Below are 19,030 nucleotides of genomic sequence, written 5' to 3' on the forward strand. Positions count from 1 at the left end.
CTCTCTCCCTCTCTCTCCCTCTCTCTCTCTCTCTCTCTCTCTCTCTCTGTCTCTCTGTCTCCAGGGTCTAGGAGGGTCTCAGTGCAGGTATCCCAGATCCAAACGACACACTCCACTTCTGCCTCTTCTGGGTAGTAGTGAGGCTCCCCCTCTGCTCTGGAATTGGCTCTCTTTTAAGACTAGCAGAATGGCAAAATGACTAATCCCCTCATCAGGGTTCTGTACAACTTATTTACATTATTAACAAGCTGTCCAATCCCCTTGGTGGGCCATAAGCCCTCAATTACATAGTCCCACCCAGTCTTTTATTGGGAGTTACAAGACCATGGTGAGAAAGACCATATAAAAGCAATCCGTCTCATCACAGTCAGGTTACAGGGATGTACTCTAATAGAGTTATACACAAGGAGCGTTGGGGTGTAGACAGTAGGTATCTAGAATGTATAAAGTTGGATATCTCACATCCTTGGACAGCATGTGTTCTCTCACCAGTTGCTGTCAAGTCCATTTAAACTTATCACGACCTCTTGTGTGTCAGAATGGGACTGTGCTTGTGGGGCTTTTGATGGCTGAATTTTCAGAAGTGGATCTCTGGGTCTTTCTTCTAGGGCATCTCTGGGTAGAAAAAAAAATTTCCCCTTCTCGATGAGGCTATGCTGGAACTGAGTTTAGAAGGATAAGCCAAGTTTAACTGGATGAAGTAGAAAGCTAATTTCGGCAAAGGGGTTCAGCCTGTGAAACAAGCTGGTAATAAAGAGCACGATCTGTGTTCACTGTGGCTGAATGGGAGAGTGGTACGAGGGAGTGATGGTTGATGAGGCCAGAACATAAAAGAGCTTGTGCTTTAGGGTAAGCAGGTGATGTGGAAAGCTATGAGAAACCACGAAAAGATTTTGAGCAGGAGAATGACATGCCCTGATGTACATTTTAGGAAGCTCACTGGCAGCTTGGAGGGGGTTGGTTGGAGGGAGCTCCCACAGGAGGCAGGAAGAAAAGAGGCTGATGCGAAAGACTAATAGATGCAGAGGACTTGAACAAAGGCAGGAGCAGCAGAAACAGAGGAGGAGACTGTGAGAAATAGTGAACAAGTAAGGTCTGTGGGGCCTGGATGTAATGAAGCAGTACAAATGAGGGGTCTAAGAAACTCACATAGAGGTGGCTGGGCAGATAGTTGTACTTTTGAACAAGAGATAGGAAGAAGGGCAGAAGGTAGAGGGTGGGGGTGGAAGATGATGCAGAATTCAATTTGAGACTTGTTCAGCTTGTGGGGTCTTTAGGTGATCCATATGGAGAGGTCCACTAGGCAGTTAGATACAGACCTCAGGAGAGCAGTAGAAAGGTTTGAGACAGAGATTTGGGAGTCACAACATTTAAGAGATAGTATAGCCCATGCATTTGAATACTTCTCCCAGGGAGAGCTGAAGAGAGCTAGGAGCTAAGGGTAATGAATTGAGGACTGTTAGCATAAATTGGGTGGGAAAGGAAGAGGAGCCTAAGGAGACAGAAAGTCCAAGAAGGTAGGAGGAAAACCAGAGGGATGCCTTGACACCAGCAAAGAAAGAGTACTGGACACTGTTGTATCAGTTGGGGTTAGGCTTGGCTGTCTATTATGGAAACAAATCAAATTAACTGTGGTGTAAACAAGATGGAGGTTTGTTTCTCATGTAAGAGCCTGAAGGTAGACAGGGCATGGTGCTGTATCATCAGAGACCTAGGCCCTTGTCTTTCTGCTCCGCCACCCTGAGCACATAGCTCTACCTCGTGCTCCAAGGAGGCTGCTGGAGCTCTAACCAGTATATCTGTATTCCAGATAACAGGAAGGAAGAAGTGCCAAAGAACAGCATCCCTTCCCCACTTTAGGGAGATACCTGCAAACCACTGCTCTACACTAATTGAGGTTTACTGAGACGAAAAGAGACAGTGGCTTAGGGTGTAGCTAGGAGGCTCTTCCACAACAGTAAAATGCGTCAGAAAGGTTAAATAAGATAGAGGGAAATGCATTATTGGATTTGGCATTTGTCTGTTGACGTCTTTAGAACCATGTCAGTAGAGTGATGGGAATAGACTCCAGCCTGCAGCATGGGAGGGAGTGACTGTAGGGGAAGAAGGAGGTAGCAAGGATAGACAGATGTTTTAAGTAATATGGCTGTGAAGAGAAAGATAGAGGTAAGCTGGTAATCTGTGTTAAAGTACTTATGCCATAGTTCCTTGGTTTGTATGGGTAACAGCAGTTTTCATGTATTTTGCGCTATAAGCATTGTAATCACATGGTTCAAACAGAAACACGTGTTCTCTGTGTCCTGGGTTAGTTTTGGAGGCCAGGAGAAAAATCCAGATGGGTCTGTTGTAAGATGAGCTTGTGCTGCAGAAATGAGGAGGTAAGCTAGTGTTGAACCACCCTGCACTGCTCACTGCTTTGAAGGGTATAGAGTCCCAGGTCATAGGACACTTGCATATGGAAAACACCCCTGAAGAGTCAGCTCTTTGTGGACCAGATGCAGCATTTTTAAGATTGTGGAGACGCAGAGAATGAAATGAGAAGCCAGACCTGCGCTGTTACTGTTTATCTTGGCAGAGTTCCAAGAGTTGGTTGAAGGCGTCACAGTGGCTTCTACAGTGTATCTAACTAGCTGTGTAGACACACGGGGCATCTACCTGAGGTGCTGGGACTCCACTGATGCTGGGGCTTTTCTCTGGTCATCATGAGAGGGGAACCCCAAACAAGATGGCTATATATTTTTTCTTTTTTTCTGTCTCTCAATCTTTTCTAACACCAAATGGAAAGAAGAATAGTGGGACACCAGAATAGAAGGTACTACTGGCCAGAATGAGTTGTGAGTATAGATTTTAATAATTTTACTTAAAAGTGTTTTGTTTCATTTTATAAAGCTACATTAATCAGTTGTTGTTGAGGCAACTCCGACTCATGGTGATCCCATATGTGTCAGAGTACAACTGTGCTCCTTAGGGTTTTCAGTAGCTGATTTTTCAGAAATAGATTGTCAGGCCTTTTTTCCAAGGTGTCCCTAGGTAGACTCGAACCTCCAACCTTTTGGTTAGCAGCTCAACACATTAACCATTTGCACCACCTAGGAATTCTACATTGGTATAAACCTTGTTGCCATCAAGTCGATTCCGAATCATAGCAACCCTATACGACAGAGTAAAACTGCCCTGTAGGGTTTCCAAGGAACAGCTGATGGATTCGAACTGCCAACCTTTTGGTTAGCAGCTGAGCTTTTGGCCACTACGCCATCTACATTAGTACAGCTTACTAAAATGATGACATAGAAACACTGGCAGCCAGGAGCATAGACCTCACGGAGCTTGTGTTAGTGTCCTAGGGCTGCCATAACAAAATGCCATAGACCAGGGGGCTTAAACAACAGAAACTTATTCTTTCACGGTTTTGGAGGCCGGAAGTCCAAAACCAAGGTGTCAGCAGGGCCATGATCCCCACCAAGGCTTTAGGGGAGAATCCTTCCTTGTATCTTCCAGCTTGTGGTGGCACCTGGTGTTCCTTGGCTTGTGGCTGCATCACTTCAGTGTCTACTTCCATCTTCACATGGCCTTCTTCCCTGTGTCTCTATGTCTTTTCCCTTTGTATCTTTTCTAAGGACGCTTGTCACTGGATTTAGGGCCCACCCCAAATCCAGGATCATCTCATCTCAAGATCCTTAATTACATCTCCAAAGACCCTGTTTCCGGATAAGGTCATACTCACAGGTACTGGGGATAGGACTTGGACATATCTTTTTGGGGCCACTGTTCTATCAGCTGTGGACCCTACCAGATATAAGCTACAGTGTTATCAGGAAAGACATGTCCTCCATGGGATTAAACAGGAAGTTGGCATCATCTGTGAAATGTATATTTTCTCCTTGTGGAGACAGTAAGTTTTGTTTTATTTGTTTTACTTTCATGCTGCTTATAATGGAAGCAGCAGAATTTAGGTTCTGCCTTGAAGATTTGCTATTCTGGAGAGTATGCTAATAAAATTATTCTGATTAATCATGAAAATAACTAGCATTTAAGCGTTTTACATGTATTATCTCATTTAATCCACAGTATAGCTCTGTGAAGTAGATATTGTTTCCTTTTATAGATGAGAAAACTGAGGAACAAAAAGGGTAAGTAACTTGCCCAAGATCACCCAGCTTGAAAGTGATGGAGCCTAACACCTAAGCTACCTCAGTTGCTAGAAGGGGTCTAGACACCAAGTTAAAATTAGGGTAAATGTGACAGTAAGTGTTAACATTGTAACCTCTCTAAGAGTTGTTTGTATGAGGCTAACACTATTAATTTGTATGGGAATAGGAACGAAAGATTCCAGGGTATAATTTAGCAGTAATACCTCTTAACCAGGGCTACACATCGTGCCCTCCTGGGATACATTTGAAAGTACATGTATGTGCTCAGTGTCTGTCCCTGGAGATTTCTGAGTCAGTAGATCTGTGGTAAGGGATGTGCATCTGTATTTCAGGAAAGTTCTCTGTCATCTGAGGTATATTCATGGTTGAGAACCACCTACAACAGTTGTTACCTTAACCAAGTAATAGGCAATATTCCTTCTCTTTAGGGAAAGAAATTCACAGAATATTGTTTTGTAATTTAGGGAGGGAGAGTTTAACTGAGCCATATATATTCTTTTGTTCTGCCATGAAATATCAGGTACACTTTCACTTACTTTACTTTCTCCATCTTAAACTCCCAGCCAAATCACGTATCATCCTCCAAATCCCAGTATCATCCACCGAAAAACAGTGTGCATGTGCACAAAGATCAACACCCTGGAAGAGAAGAGGAGAGAGGGAGTTGCTGTCTAGACAGGGCATCACTTCCCATGTTCCTCTGTTAGGATCAAGTCACTGCTCCTCAGTTGGAGAAGCTAGCTCTCTAAGTCTACTTTATCTCCAGGTCTTACTAGCTAGGAATATCATCTTTTTCAATGCATTTATTCTAGTCAGTTTTTTTTCTTATAGAAAACTTTTTTTTAATTACATTAAAGCAACGTGATTTATTATCTCTTGCCTATTTCTCTGTGTTGTTGTTGTGTGCCGTCAAGTTGATTCATACTCCTGGCAACCTTACACAACAGAGTAGAACTGCCCCATAGTATCTCCAAGGCTGTAATCTTTACAGGAGCAGATCTCTAGGTCTTTTCTACCACTGAACGGCTGGTGGATTTGAACCGCTGACCTCTTAGTTAGCAGCCAAGAGCTTAACCATCGTGCCATCCAGGCTCTTAGGATGATAGTAAATTTTGGGCAGTCTTTCCCCAAGGCAAATTTTGCCTGATTTAATTCTGATCTACCTGTAAAAGGTGATTTCCAAATGGAAAATATTTTGTAAGTTTTTCATTAAATTTTAATGCCTAAATTAAAAGAAGTGTTAAACTCTAGAGTAGGATTACTCTTTCAAGATATCTGGTGCAATAGTTACTGTTTGCTGAGGAGTTTTACAAATCCCAGTATAAACATCCCTTATGTCATCATTCTTGGCATGAGTATCCTCATCTATCTCCCTTTCCTGAGATCTCAAGGTATTTTAGTACCCGTAAAAACCCGTTGCTGTTGAGTCGATTCTGACTCATAGCGACCCTATAGGACAGAGTAGAACTGCCCCCATAGAGTTTCCAAGGAGCGCGTGGTGGATTCAAACTGCCAGCCTTTTGGTACATCTTGTTTTAGTAGTCTTTAGACCATATTTAGCCTAAGCTGGAGTTCAGGATGTATTGGGTGGTAGGTAGAACCTTTTCAACATCCTGCACCATGTTCTTAGTAGCGAATTTCCATTTTGTAATTTCATCTGTGTGACCATTGTGATTGCCCTCAGCTGTCTCCTTCTATTACTTGAATAGAGTTGTTGACAGACTGATTTGTGTTTAAAAATATACTCCCTCATTTTGGCTGGGGGTGAAATTTGAAATGTGGCTCTTATCCAAGGGAAGGAAGGAGGATGGAGCAGTGGGGTCTTGGTTCAAAGCATTCAGCTCTGGTTGTGTTGTGGCAGCACTCCCATTCCCCCGTGACTTCCAACTTGATGACAACAGGTCACAGTAGAACAATTTGTCCTTTCATTAGGAGTTTAAAAATTGAAGTTCCTTGTTTTCCAACCACATATATACCCATTTGAAAAGGCTTTTTATTCACAGCATGCTTTTTATACTTCTGTGGAGCAGTCTGCTTTTCTCATAGTTAATACGGCTTTCTCCCTGCCTTTACATGAGGACTAATGGAAATGGAGGAGTAGTATAGTAATAGAGTATATAAGACCACCCATCTTGTGACTGCCCAAAGAGCACTACGTGCCTCTAAAGAGACACAAAGGGCAAACCCACAGAAAGAGGTGTACATCAGCATAGTGATGTTAAGGTAGTACACATGACTTCTGCCCCCTGCCCCCTTGTCTGCATTTTTTAAATTTAATATAATGTGTGTGTTTTTTAAGTGATATTCAGAGCTCTGAGTCGCTCATTTGTTTTTCAAAAAACTGCTTGTTAAGTAAAATAGCAGGATGTGAAACTATACCCAGCACTATCCCAATGTTATTTAAAAAATTAGATGAAAGGTTGATGGTTGCATAGGTGGGTGGATGCATAAAGGAAATCAAACACTGATATATTAGCTGTCACTATCTCTAGACGATGGAGATACTAATTTGCTTTCTTTATACTTTCCATATAATATAATTTTTTAAAAAATGAATGTTTCCCTCTGAGGTTGTGGGACAATTGTAGTTAGTCTATTCATTGTGCATATATTGCATGCATGTTACCTGCCAGGCACTGGGGATACAAGAATGAATACATCATGCTTCCTGCCCTTGAGGATGCAGTACTTATTAGGGGGAGAGGGATGACATGTGCTCAACAGATAGCTGGCTCTGAATGAGGGCTCAGTCAGTTACTAAGGTAGCATTGATTAGGGCGCCTGCTTTACTTCTTTTTCTTCCTACAGTGTCCTGCAAGCCCTTTGTTGCTAGGAAGCTTTCCAAGAGGATGGAAGGCATTGCTTTAATCAGTTCCAAGACTGAACTGAGATTATCAGGCAATGTTGGTTCTCCCTGTCTTCCCGTCTCCACAGATAGTATACAAATAAAAGCCACAAGTGTGTGATTCATTTTCAGCCACGTTGTGAACCTGTGCTCCCTCCTCTGACTTCGGTCCCTACATCTTCCAGAGAGTCTGCTAAACAGTGTTCGATTGAGAAGTGGCCCAAAGGTTTTCGAACATGGCCTTAGTGTCTGTCTTGAGTATCTGACTGGGTCTCTGCTGAGGTGGAGCTCTCTCAGGAAGGGAGAACATTGGTTTGCAGGCCATACCCATGACCTGGGTCCCATGCAGTGGTCACAAGAAGGATGAGAGAGTCATCTATTAGAAAGTAAAGACAAGCCATGCTAGCTGATGGATGATCCACAACAACTAACTGGAAAGCTTGGCTTTCAATAAATAAGGGAAGGAGATGAGCCAGTGTTTAAAATCATAGAATTAAGTCTTCTAGTGAGTGAAATACAGACCAGCATTATTCCAATCACTCACCAAGGAAAGTAGTATGGCTGTGCTCTAAGGAATTCTGTATTGACTTTTGGAGACAAGATGGACCCCTTCATGACTCTCTCTCCTCAGCCCAGCCCAGTCAGTGCCTGTGTAGTGTTTTCTAAGTAGCTGACTGAGTCAGTCCTGATGACTTATTAATTACTACTGATATTTTTAGCTGAAGTTTGGCAATGGCATGAGCGAGCTTTGAAAAATCATTTTTTTGCTTCACAAATGTGCAGCTAGCAGCTCAGCCAAGAATTAATAAGACCCTTCTAAAAAACTAAATACATTAGATACCTTATTTAACTAGACTAGGAATAGAAAATTTTGCTGACTTGGAAATAATCATAGTTAGGCCTTCGTTATGAAGGTCCAACTTTAGAAATGTGATCGTAGAATCTTAGTCCTGATGTTCAGAGAGAGAGATGAGGTGACTTACCCAAGGTCTCACAGCTGAGTTCTGGCAGAGTCTTCTGATTGGTTCTAAGGCAGGTGACCTCTGTTCTCTGTGTTACCATCTGCTGATTAATTTCCACCATGAAGCAATCTACTGCCTTTCCAGAGACCTGCTAGGTCCTGTTGCATGCCGTAAGTAGCTGGAGCCCTCATTTCTGATCTGTAAGACACAGAAGTTAAACTACAGTGTCTCTAGAGCCGTTCAGAGCTGTTATTCTGATGTGATGCTGTTCTTTCCCATGTTTCCACACAGTGTTATACCGCACATATCTCACTAGAACTGGGCGGAGTCTGGGAACATACGTTTTCTGTACACTATAGTGAGGTACTAGCATTTTTTAATAGAAGTTTTCACTAGAAGCTGCAGTTGCCCAAGTCTTGTAGGGTAGAATCAGTTAGACCATGTGTTAACAGTGACTTTTCAGAACGTTCAGTGTCTCCTTGACACATGCCTATTATATGTGTGTGTGCTCATACATATGTGTGCTTATACAGTGAGGCACCCTTGTGATTCATAAGGTCAGGTCAGTTCTCAGTCATGATAATGCATAACAACCTGAGTTAATGAGGGGCAAACTACCTGGAATCTAAAGGTAGTTTGTTGGTGACCTTACTAAGAAGTGTGAGTCAGTAAGGTGTGCTGCAGAATGGAGTGTGTGACATGCATGTGACAGTAATCACCACTGGTTGTGTTGCAGGCCCTCCGTGCTCATAGAAGATAAAGCTGTGGACACACTGGCTTATCTCAGCGATGGGGATGCCAGAGCTGGTCTAAATGGGCTACAGCTGGCGGTTCTGGCCAGGTTAAGCTCAAGGAAGATGTTTTGTAAGAAAAGTGGGCAAACGTATTCTCCCAGTAGAGTTCTAATCACGGAAAACGATGTGAAAGAGGGGCTCCAGCAGTCCCACATTTTATATGACCGAGCAGGTAAGTCACTGAAAGGTGGAAAGAGTGAAACCCTGATGGAAAAAGTCATGTCCACATGTCCTCCCTTCCAGGAGCTCCACATTGGTAATAGAAGTAAACCCACACAGAGCCACACTCAGAGAGCTGGCTTCCTGACCATTCTTAACAACTGCATAAAGCCGGAGCCATGCTGACCGGGATTGAGAGGTGCTGGGGTTTGAAATTGCAAGCTTCAAATTTTATCTTTTGAGGTAGTTAGATGCTTTTCACTTACTCTGTGATGGTGCCTTTTAGAACACAAGCATCTTAGAAAGCCTGTTTACTTGGTTAACAGTGAATCATTCCTGTGGTTATTTACAATGGCAGTAAGTGATGAGAAGACTGTTGCAATAAGGGATTTATTAGTTTTGATTGAGAATTAAACTCCCAGAATCTAAACAAAAAATTAAGTTTACATGGAGCTTTCATTTTGTAATATCTTTTTTAAAAATTAATTTTGTCGTATACACTTATCTGCTGGCATAGAATCGCATTTACAAAGACCAAATGTGATACCAGCTCTTATTCAGTTGTGGCCTGGCAGGATTCAGTGTCATAAGCACAACACATTTGTATCTTTTTATAGAAGAAGAGGGTGGTGAAGATAGCATCACACAGATTAGGCTGGACTTCTTGTGCTTTCACATTTGTGTGGTTCTGGATAGAGTTATATTGCAGTAACTGGGATAGGATTTCCACACCTTTACAAGCTATGCCAGAAAAGGAAGCTGATAATTGAACATTCCAGTGTATCACGTAGGCCGAACCATGTCTACAGTATTCCCGAAGGCTATCTGATTACAGAGTACTTCTTAGTAGTTAGAGAAGGGGTGGAGGGGCTTATGAGTGACCTTTGTCCAGGCATTGCCTCCTCATGAGTGAGTGCCACACAGCCTTGGGAAGTGAGTGATGCTTTTTGTGTGGTGAGTGTTAATCAGTACAGAGAACATGTTAGACACATTTGGTGAAAAATCCTGAGAAGAGTAGTTACCTGTCTGCATCCTGGTGGGAATGTGCTGCTTGGCAGGGCCCTTATCCTAGCACAACCCAAGGGGCTTGGGTGACCGCTCTTCCCATCCTCTCAAATGTCATGTGAATGCTTGACAAGTCTGGGGAATGAAACATTCTGGATGTAGAACCCTGCTTTACTTTTGGCTAGAAATAAGAGTTGAAGGCAGGAAGAAAATATAATTTTTAAGAGGCAAATATTCCTGCATGCTGGATTCTCCATTGCTTCTGGGGTCTTTCCCCCTTCTCCACAGTGTCACTAGTAGACTCTTCCTTATAATGAGACCATCTGGAGCTCCTCCTTCCCATTTTATCAGACTGTCATTTAAAAACCAGAAAGTCACCATCCCCATATCGTCAGCTGATACTTGCTGAGGTTTTTTTTTTTCCATACAAAAATTTATACATACATTGTTATGTGACTAATTGCTCTCCCCATACTGTAACAGCACACTCCTCCTTTCCACTGCTGATTCCCCATGTCCGTTCAGCCAGCTCCTAACTCTCTCTGCCTTCCCATCTCACCTCTGACAGAAGCTGCCTGTTTAGTCTCTTGTATCTACTTGAGCTAAGAGGCACATTCCTCACGAGTATCACTTTATGTCCCACAGACCAGTCCAATCCCTGTCTAAAGAGTTGGCCTCGGAAACTGTTTTAGTTCTGGGCTGATAGAGAATCGAGGGACCATGCTTTCTGGGGTACCTCCTGTCTCAGACCATTAAGTCTGGTCTTCTTACTAGAATTTGAGTACTGCACCCCACCTTTCTCCTGCTCCTTCCGGAACTCTCTGTTGTGTTCCCTGTCAGGGCAGTCATTGGTGGTAGCCAGGCACCATCTAGTTCTTCTGGTCTTGGGCTGATGAAGTCGCTGGTTTATGTGGCTGTTTCTATCTCTTGGGCTACTACTTTCCTTGTGTCTTTGGTGTTCTTTATTCTCCTTTACTCCAAGTGGTTGGGACCATTTGGTGCATCTTAGATGGCCGCTTGCAAGCTTTTAAGACCCCAGACGCCACTCACCAAAGTAGGATGCAGAACATTTTCTTAATAAGCTTTGTTATGCCACTTGACCTCAATGTCCCCTGAAAGCATGGTCCCCAGACCCCTACCCCTGCTACTCTGTCCCTCAGAGTGTTTGATTGTATTCAGGAAACTTCTTAGCTTTGGTTTAATCCAGTTGTGCTGACTTCCCCTGTAGTGAGTGCTGTCCTTCCCTTCACCTAAGATAATTCTTACCTACTATCTAGTTAGTAAATAACTCTCCCGCTCCTTCCCCACCCTCATAACCATGAAAGAATGTTTTCTTCTGTGTTTAAACCTTTTCTTGAGTTCTTATAATAGTGGTCTTATATAATATTTGTCCTTCTGTGACTGACTAAATTCACTCAGCATAATGCCATCCAGATTGCTCTATTTTATAAGATGTTTCAGAGCTTCATCTTTGTTCTTTTTTGTTGTGTAGTATTCCATTGTGTGGATATACCACAATTTGTTTATCCATTCGTCCATTGATGGGCACCTAGGTTGTTTCCAGCGTTTTGCTATTGTGAACAATGCTGCAACGAACATGGGTGTGCATATATCTATTCGTGTGACGGCTCTTATTTCTCTAGGATATATTCCAAGGAGTGGGATAGCTGGATCGTGTGGTACTTCTATTTGTAGCTTTTTAAGGAAGTGACAAATCGATTTCCAAAGTGGTTGTACCTGTTTACATTCCCACCAACAGTGTATAAGTGTTCCAGTCTCTCCACAACCTCTCCAGCGTTTATTGTTTTGTGTTTTTTGGATTAATGCTAGCCTTGTTGGGGTGATATCTCACTGTAGTTTTGATCTGCATTTCTCTAACGGCTAATAATCGTGAGCATTTCTTCATGTGTCTGTTAGCCACCTGAATATCTTCTTTGGCGAAGTACCTGTTCATATCCTTTGCCCATTTTTTAACTGGGTTGTCTTTTTTTGTTGTTGAGGTTTTGCAGTATCTTATAGATTTTAGAGATTAGACGCTGATCAGATTTGTCATAGCCAAAAATTTTTTCCCAGTCTGTAGGTTGTCTTTTGACTCTTTTGGTGAAGTCTTTTGATCAGCATAAGTGTTTGATTTTTAGGAGCTCCCATTTATCTGGTCTCTCTTCTGGTGCTTGTGCACTGTTACTTATGGTTTGTATTGTGTTTATACACGTATTAGGGCTCCTAGCATTGTCCCTATTTTTTCTTCCATGATCTTTATCATTTTTGATTTTATGTTTAAGTCTTTGATCCACTTTGAGTTAGTTTTTGTGCATGGTGTGAGGGTCTTGTTTGTGTATGGGTCTTGTTTCATTTTTTTGCAGATGGATATCCAGTTATACCAGCACCATTTGTTAAAGAGACTGTCTTTTCCCCAGTTAATGGACTTTGGGCCTTTGTCAAATATCAGCTGCTCATAGGTGGATGAATTTATGTCTGGATTCTCAATTCTGTTACATTGGTGTATGTATCTGTTGTTGTACCAGTACCAGACTGTTTTGACTACTGTGGTGGTATAATAGGTTCTAAAATCAGGTAGTGTGAGGCCTTCCACTTTGTTCTTCTCTAGTAATGCTTTACTTATTTGGGGCCTCTTCCCTTTCCATATGAAGTTGGTGACTTGTTTCTCCATCTCATTAAAAAATGCTGGTGGAATTTGGATCGGGATTGCATTGTATCTTTGTTGAGTATTTTAAATACATTATCTTTTTTAATTCTCAAAATATCCCTACCAACCAAACCAAACCCATTGCCATCGAGTTAGTTCTGATTCGTAGCGACCCTATAGGACAGAGTAAAACTGCCCCATAGGGTTTCCAAGGCAGTAATCTTTATGGAAGCAGACTGCCACATCTTTCTCCCATGGAGCGGCTGGTGAGTTCAAACCATTACCATTTCGGTTAGCAGCCGAGCGCTTTAACCACTGTGCCACCAGGGGTCCTTAAAATAACCTTATGAGGTAGCTATTATTATCATCCCCGTTGTCCTAAGTTCACAAAGCAGGTGATCTGACTGATTCCAGGGACTGTGTACTGGTGCCTCCATGTTTGGCCGTCACGGTCACTGATGGCCTTTTTGGAGCCCTCTTCCCCACACAAGACGCTAGTTTTTACTCCTGGAACCTCACGTCCTGTCCAGGCGAGCTGTGCGTGATGGGGATCTCCTCTCCTGCTGTCTGCTGCCCCAGGTAGAGCTGGGGTCATGGAGGCGGCCGGGAGCACAGGCCTTGAGAGCCCCACATTCTGCAAGTCTGAGTTCTGCCTTATGTGGTCACACACCCCCACCACCATAGCAGATCTTCTCCACAGGAGGTCTGCAGACCTCAGCAGTCCAGTCCCAGAGACTGCTCTACAGGTGCTGTTCCATAAATAGGGGTAGTAGAAGTATCGCCCTGGAAACCTGTAAGGTATTGCTCTCTGGCCTTTTTGTCACTCTGTTGAGACACCCTTGCCCCCAAGATTTTTATTATTTCTTTTAATGTTGCCTAAAAACCCACTGCCATGAGTCGATTCTGACTCATAGCGATCCTATAGGACAGAGTAGAACTGCCCGGTAGGGTTTCCAAGGAGCGGCTAGTAGATTCGAACTGCTAATCTTTTGGTTAACAGCCACAGCTCTTAACCACTGCGCCACCAGGGCTCCTAATGTCACCTAGTATGTAGTTATTTGTGGGATCCAGTAACTAGCTCAGCTATTTCTGCATCAGAGTGAAAATTTTCCACATGAAAGCAAGTTCTCTACCATGCATTGAAGTCAAGTTCTGACTTGAAAAATGTGACATTTCAGATTACAAAGCAGCATAGTAAAGGCAAAAAGGGAACGTAGCATAGAATAATATCTAACACTTATATAATACTTTCTCTGTGCCAGGCGTATATTATTTAAGACTCAAAACTGTACATGGTGGGTACTCTTACTATCTCTGTTTTTCAGATGAGAAGTCTGGGGCATGCAGAGGATAAGTAACTTACCCATGGTCACATAGCTAGTAAGTTTAGGGTTCAGACCAGGCTGCCTGGCTCCAGAGCCCATGCTCTTACTATAGCCAGCTGCCTGCACTGCGCCCACTAAAGCCGCTGCCTGCACTGTGACCCAGTGAAGGTAGGAGAAAGGAGTGACTCGTATCCATCTCCTAGTTTAATTTTGACAAAGTGAACCAGAGGTGTTTTTCCTGTTCCCTCCATATCCATGGGTGCCAAGCCTACCCTGGGGGGATACACCCCGGTCCTCCTCCTAACCCCATGATCATCTTCAGAGAGAAGGACAGCACAGAATTAGAGTTTCCAGGCTGGTAGGGTAGGCATTTGGGCCCAGAACCTTGTGAATCTCACCCGGGACACTTCCCAGCCTTTCTCCATGGTGTTGTGCTTTAAATGAGGAAGCCCTGTGCCAGGGGACAACTCAGTCTGTCCATCCGCCCACTGGGATGAGCCTGTGTCCTCTGAGATGGGAGCTGCCCAGGCGCCTCGCCCTCTGGCAGGGCCAGCACCAGCTGTGTGTTCTCCTTCCTTCTGAGACAAGTGAGTCTGACCAGCAAGCTCAGCTGCCAGGATTTGTGACCAGGGCCCACACACTGTGGAAGCAGTTCCAGTGTGACCATTTACATTGGCTTGATGATGAGCACAGACCAGGAGCTTCTCCTGAAGGACCGATACAAATAGAGAGGAGGCCCTGTGCCCTCTCAGAAGGGGAGGTGCTCTGCGGAACACTCCTGAACATAAGTCAGAAGGGACTGGGCATTTACAGAGGATTGTATAGCCGTAATTGTCTGCTCATAAGTAGGTGTTTTTCTAAAACACAGTTCATTGATCTGCTTGCATGTAAATCTAGGGCAAAAAATGGGGTAAGACCTAGTGAAGAGAGAGGTGCTGCAGGACTTCCCGAGTGAGAAGTGTCAGTCTATCAGTCCTTCTCTGTCCCACCACACTGGTTTCCCACACCAGGGGATTGGGGAGAGAGGTTTAAATGACACCAGCTGGAATGACACTGAGGGACAAATGGGCTGCAGCATCTGCCCTCACCACTTGACTCCCTTTCACAGTGGCTACTACCAGGCCCAGGGTCGTTTTCCTTCCCATGGACAGTGAGGACACGTGAAGGCGCTAGAATATCAGAACCACTCTCCCTTCACCTCTCTCCCTGGCAACACCACTGTAGTTCTTGGGAGGACCACCTTTACAAGGGGAGTGCCTCCTCACCCTTGGCCTGTCTGTGCTTGCACTCAGGGTGCACAGCCACAGGGCTTCTTCCTCACCATCACATTCCTCTCAGTGGAAATGGAGGCCCCAAAGAAACCCATCAGCCCCAAAGATAACTATTTGAAGGCATATTCTGGTCCTCTATACTAGTGGTCGGAATCGACTTTACAGCAACAGGTTTGGTTTTTGTTTGGTTTGGTATGCTGGTGGTATTTATTCACACCCTCCTGCTGAGCTGTTTGAGAGCAGCTGTCATGCCTTACTATCCTCAAGCTTTCTGAGTGTGTCTTTCGACAGAATTCCGTAAAATCAGCCAGTTGAATAAACGGTTCTCCCTCTTGAGCTCTGTGGGCCCTGTGTCTCGCCACTCTCTGAGATATTCTCTGGTGTCTAGGGGAAGAGCACTACAACTGCATCTCTGCACTTCACAAGTCTATGCGTGGCTCCGACCAGAACGCCTCGCTCTACTGGCTGGCCCGCATGCTCGAAGGAGGAGAGGACCCCCTGTATGTGGCAAGGAGGCTTGTGAGATTTGCCAGCGAGGACATAGGTGAGTGTAATGGGAAGGCCCCAGAACCTGGTGCCCATGCAGGGTGAGGTGAGGGGGTGTTGCCTGTTTGTGGCCTGAGAATTTCTTGATACCATGTGGGAGAGGTAAGGAGAAGATCAGAAGACTTTTAAATATGAACTCAGAAGTATATTTCTTGGTATGCGTGTGTGCTTTTAAGTGTGTTCATAAAGTCAGCATTTCCTCTTCAGTTGCTATTCAGAGTACTGAACTAAAAGAAAAATTTTTAAATTTACTTTGCAGTCAGTTTTCATTGGGCAGCTCTTGAGATAGGAATGGAAGATCTGGACACTATTTAAAGAAAAAGATCAAAAAAGCTTTAGTTTTCATTGGTCTTAATAACTGTTTGTTTTTAACATATTCATCCTTGTGAATGACCCGTGCCCTTAAGTTTGTTGTACCTAGTCTCTTTTTCCTACTAGATAGAGTTTTTATCCACAAGGGAACCATTCTTAGCACCATCCCTTACACACAGTAACCCTCAGTAAATAGTTCTTGAATAAATTAATGAGATCAGAGAACAGCCAATCCATTATGTGAAATGGAATTGTTCGGGGTCAGCAAAATCTACACGCAATGATTGTCTGCCATCCTGAAAGTGCATGCACTGGTCAGAATGATACTGTATGTTGTGACTTAAATTTTCCTTTGTCTCTGTGTGTGTGGCAGGTCTGGCAGACCCGTCTGCATTAACACAAGCAGTTGCTGCCTACCAAGGCTGTCATTTTATAGGCATGCCCGAATGTGAGGTAAAGTAATCTGCTCAGTTCTTTGCAATCAGCCCCTTTCTCCTGTGCTCTGTCCCTTTGTGGATTTGACTATGTCGGCCTTTACTACTGATGGATGAACCGAGTCACTGAAGAAGCTGCTCTGCTTTTTTACTCTAATGCTAGATCTGAGATCACTAGAGAGACACAGGCCCTAGGCCATGTCTTCCAACTGTTTTTAGGAGTCCTGGGGTCCAAAGGAAGGGCTTTAGGGCTTTGAGGGGCAGAAGTGTTGAGGAAGCTGAGCAGAAAGTCTTGTAGACTTCACCTCTAGAGCAGTTTCATGTTTAGCTGTTTATACATTGGAGTTTTAAGAAAAAAATTTATTTAACAAAAGTTCTGCAGTTTAAAAAAGAAAACGACTCATCTGGTTCAACCTGTCACCTTGTGTAGGAATTTCTTTTCTCTGTGATAGTTGGCTCTCCAGACTGTAGGCGGAAAAGGGGGAGTGGATAATAAAAGCATGGTGGAAAACTTAAGAATTAGCTAAAGGTATCATAAAGAGTACTGCAAAACACAGACTTCCTGGCACCTTCATGATGAAATGTTACCTTTCTGTGTTGTAGGTGCTTCTGGCCCAGTGTGTGGTCTATTTTGCTAGAGCCCCCAAGTCTATTGAGGTATACAGCGCCTACAACAACGTCAAAGCTTGCTTGAGAAACCACCAGGGGCCTCTGCCTCCTGTCCCGCTGCACCTGAGGAATGCGCCAACCAGGCTGATGAAGGATCTGGGGTATGGCAAAGGCTACAAGTACAACCCCATGTACAGCGAGCCTGTGGATCAGGAGTACCTGCCTGAAGAATTACGAGGGGTCGACTTCTTTAAGCAGAGGCGATGCTGACTCTCAGGTTGTCACAGTGGAAGGCTGTCTCTTTTTGGGGAGTGCCAGGAAGAAAGAGTAACAGATTGTGAAGTTGGCTGCCTGGGGAAGTTGAAACAGACCAGCAGTTTGTGCCAGAATTCTAAGAGTTCCTTAGGTGGCAGCACAGTTACTTCAGCTAAATGTGTAGCGTTGGAATTGTGCTCATTTGCACTCTGTGTACTGGTTACGCTTGTGAAAATATCTGGCAGCTTTGTGCAATTCATGTTATAAGGAATTATCTATTTTGTCATAGTATTTAAGTCATAATGTCATTTCAGAATTTCAGTTCCTTAGGATTTTTTTGTTTGTTTAAAAAATATATATTCTGGGTAGTTTCAATTGGTTAAAAAAAAAGGTAATTGTGATTTAATACTGCATAGTGTTTTGGGTATTTTTTTTATATGCAAAGGTCTTATGAGCCAATAAAACTATTTCAAAGTACTCTTCAGTTCTTTAATTTTTTTCCCCACCTGGGATCTTAGCTACATCTGTCACTGCCACATTTTGGTAGCTAACTACTGTGAAAGAAAAATCATTACAGGTGAGAACCTTGGAGAGCTTAGTGAGAAGTCAGTATGTCTTTTTATTAAAGTAATGCATTCATGTAGTTTTAAAAGGCTTATAAAAGAATCCAGTAGTCCCCTGTCCATGCCTCCCTTCTTCCCCCAGCTGTTTCTTCTTGCAGCTCCATATTTCTAAATACTATATTCTTCTTTTACATTTGCTGTTTCCTGAAGCTGAATATGCCTCCACCCCCTTCCGGCTTTTTTTTTTTTTGGTACCCATTCCGAATTCTTTTCAAACTCTTCAATAGCCATTTTGTACAGATTTCCACAAGCACTGACCCATCCAATCTGTCAATTCCATGCCCCCCCTCAGTGTCCACCTGCTTGGGGACTGCCATTTCTATATGTATATATGCATTTATTTGGTGTCTGCGTTTCTTATCTCCCTAAGGATATTATTTCTTTTTTCTATTTTTTCCTCCCTGCATGTTGTTCGTGTGTGCTATTGAGTCGATTCCAACTCATAGTGACCTTATAGGGCAGAGTAAAACTGCCCCATAGGGTTTCTAAAGCTATCCTCTTGTTCTCTCATTCTTGGAGGTTAATGTGTTCTAAAAATTCCTTTACTGTAGTTTTGACAGGGAGTTGGGAGGAAGTGAAATTAGATGTGGGTTCAATCCATCATCTTTACTAATATTTCATTAAGAGGTCTACATCTGAATTTTTCCTTGATTTTGATTCTTTAAAAAGAAAGGGGTAGATTCACTTTCAGATAAGTGTGCTCCGGATATAACCTAGAGGAGCAGTTAACTCTAAAACAATCCTTATGAATCAGCCACATGGTTTGCTCCTATTTCCAGAAAGGCTATGGGAGTCAGGCATGGTTATCAATCCATGCCAGTGATTGAAACACTGTAATTCAAACCAACAGGTGATTAGAACTATTGGTGATTCTTTGTTTTATTAGACATTTGGCCTTGATATCACAGTGTACAAAACAGGCATGGTGCCTGTTCTCAGAGAGTTATTGGTGATGGGTAGAAATTGTATTTCATGCAATATATTAGGGTGGGCCACCTACTTTTTGTAATTGTAAAATCAAGTTTGAAAATTAGGTTATGCTTTTTTTGTTTCAACAAACTTTAAAAATGAAAGCAGATTCTTTATTTCAAG

At 43.2% G+C, this 19,030-nt stretch overlaps 1 protein-coding gene across 1 annotated transcript in view; it reads left to right on the top strand.

Annotated features, from left to right (window-relative positions):
* WRNIP1 (WRN helicase interacting protein 1) overlaps positions 1 to 17,792 on the top strand; it is a 28,452-nt gene extending 10,660 nt beyond the window's left edge. Inside the window, exons 4-7 of the mRNA XM_004387910.2 lie at positions 8,695 to 8,924; positions 15,548 to 15,703; positions 16,391 to 16,470; positions 17,055 to 17,792. Coding sequence (XP_004387967.1) covers positions 8,695 to 8,924; positions 15,548 to 15,703; positions 16,391 to 16,470; positions 17,055 to 17,330 — 742 coding nt within the window. The 3' untranslated portion in view covers positions 17,331 to 17,792. The remainder of the gene's footprint in view (positions 1 to 8,694; positions 8,925 to 15,547; positions 15,704 to 16,390; positions 16,471 to 17,054) is intronic.
* Positions 17,793 to 19,030: the final 1,238 nt, after the last annotated feature.

The sequence above is a fragment of the Trichechus manatus genome, unplaced genomic scaffold (assembly GCF_000243295.1).
Source record: "Trichechus manatus latirostris isolate Lorelei unplaced genomic scaffold, TriManLat1.0 scaffold00198, whole genome shotgun sequence".
In the NCBI taxonomy this organism is placed as follows: Eukaryota; Metazoa; Chordata; class Mammalia; order Sirenia; family Trichechidae; genus Trichechus; species Trichechus manatus.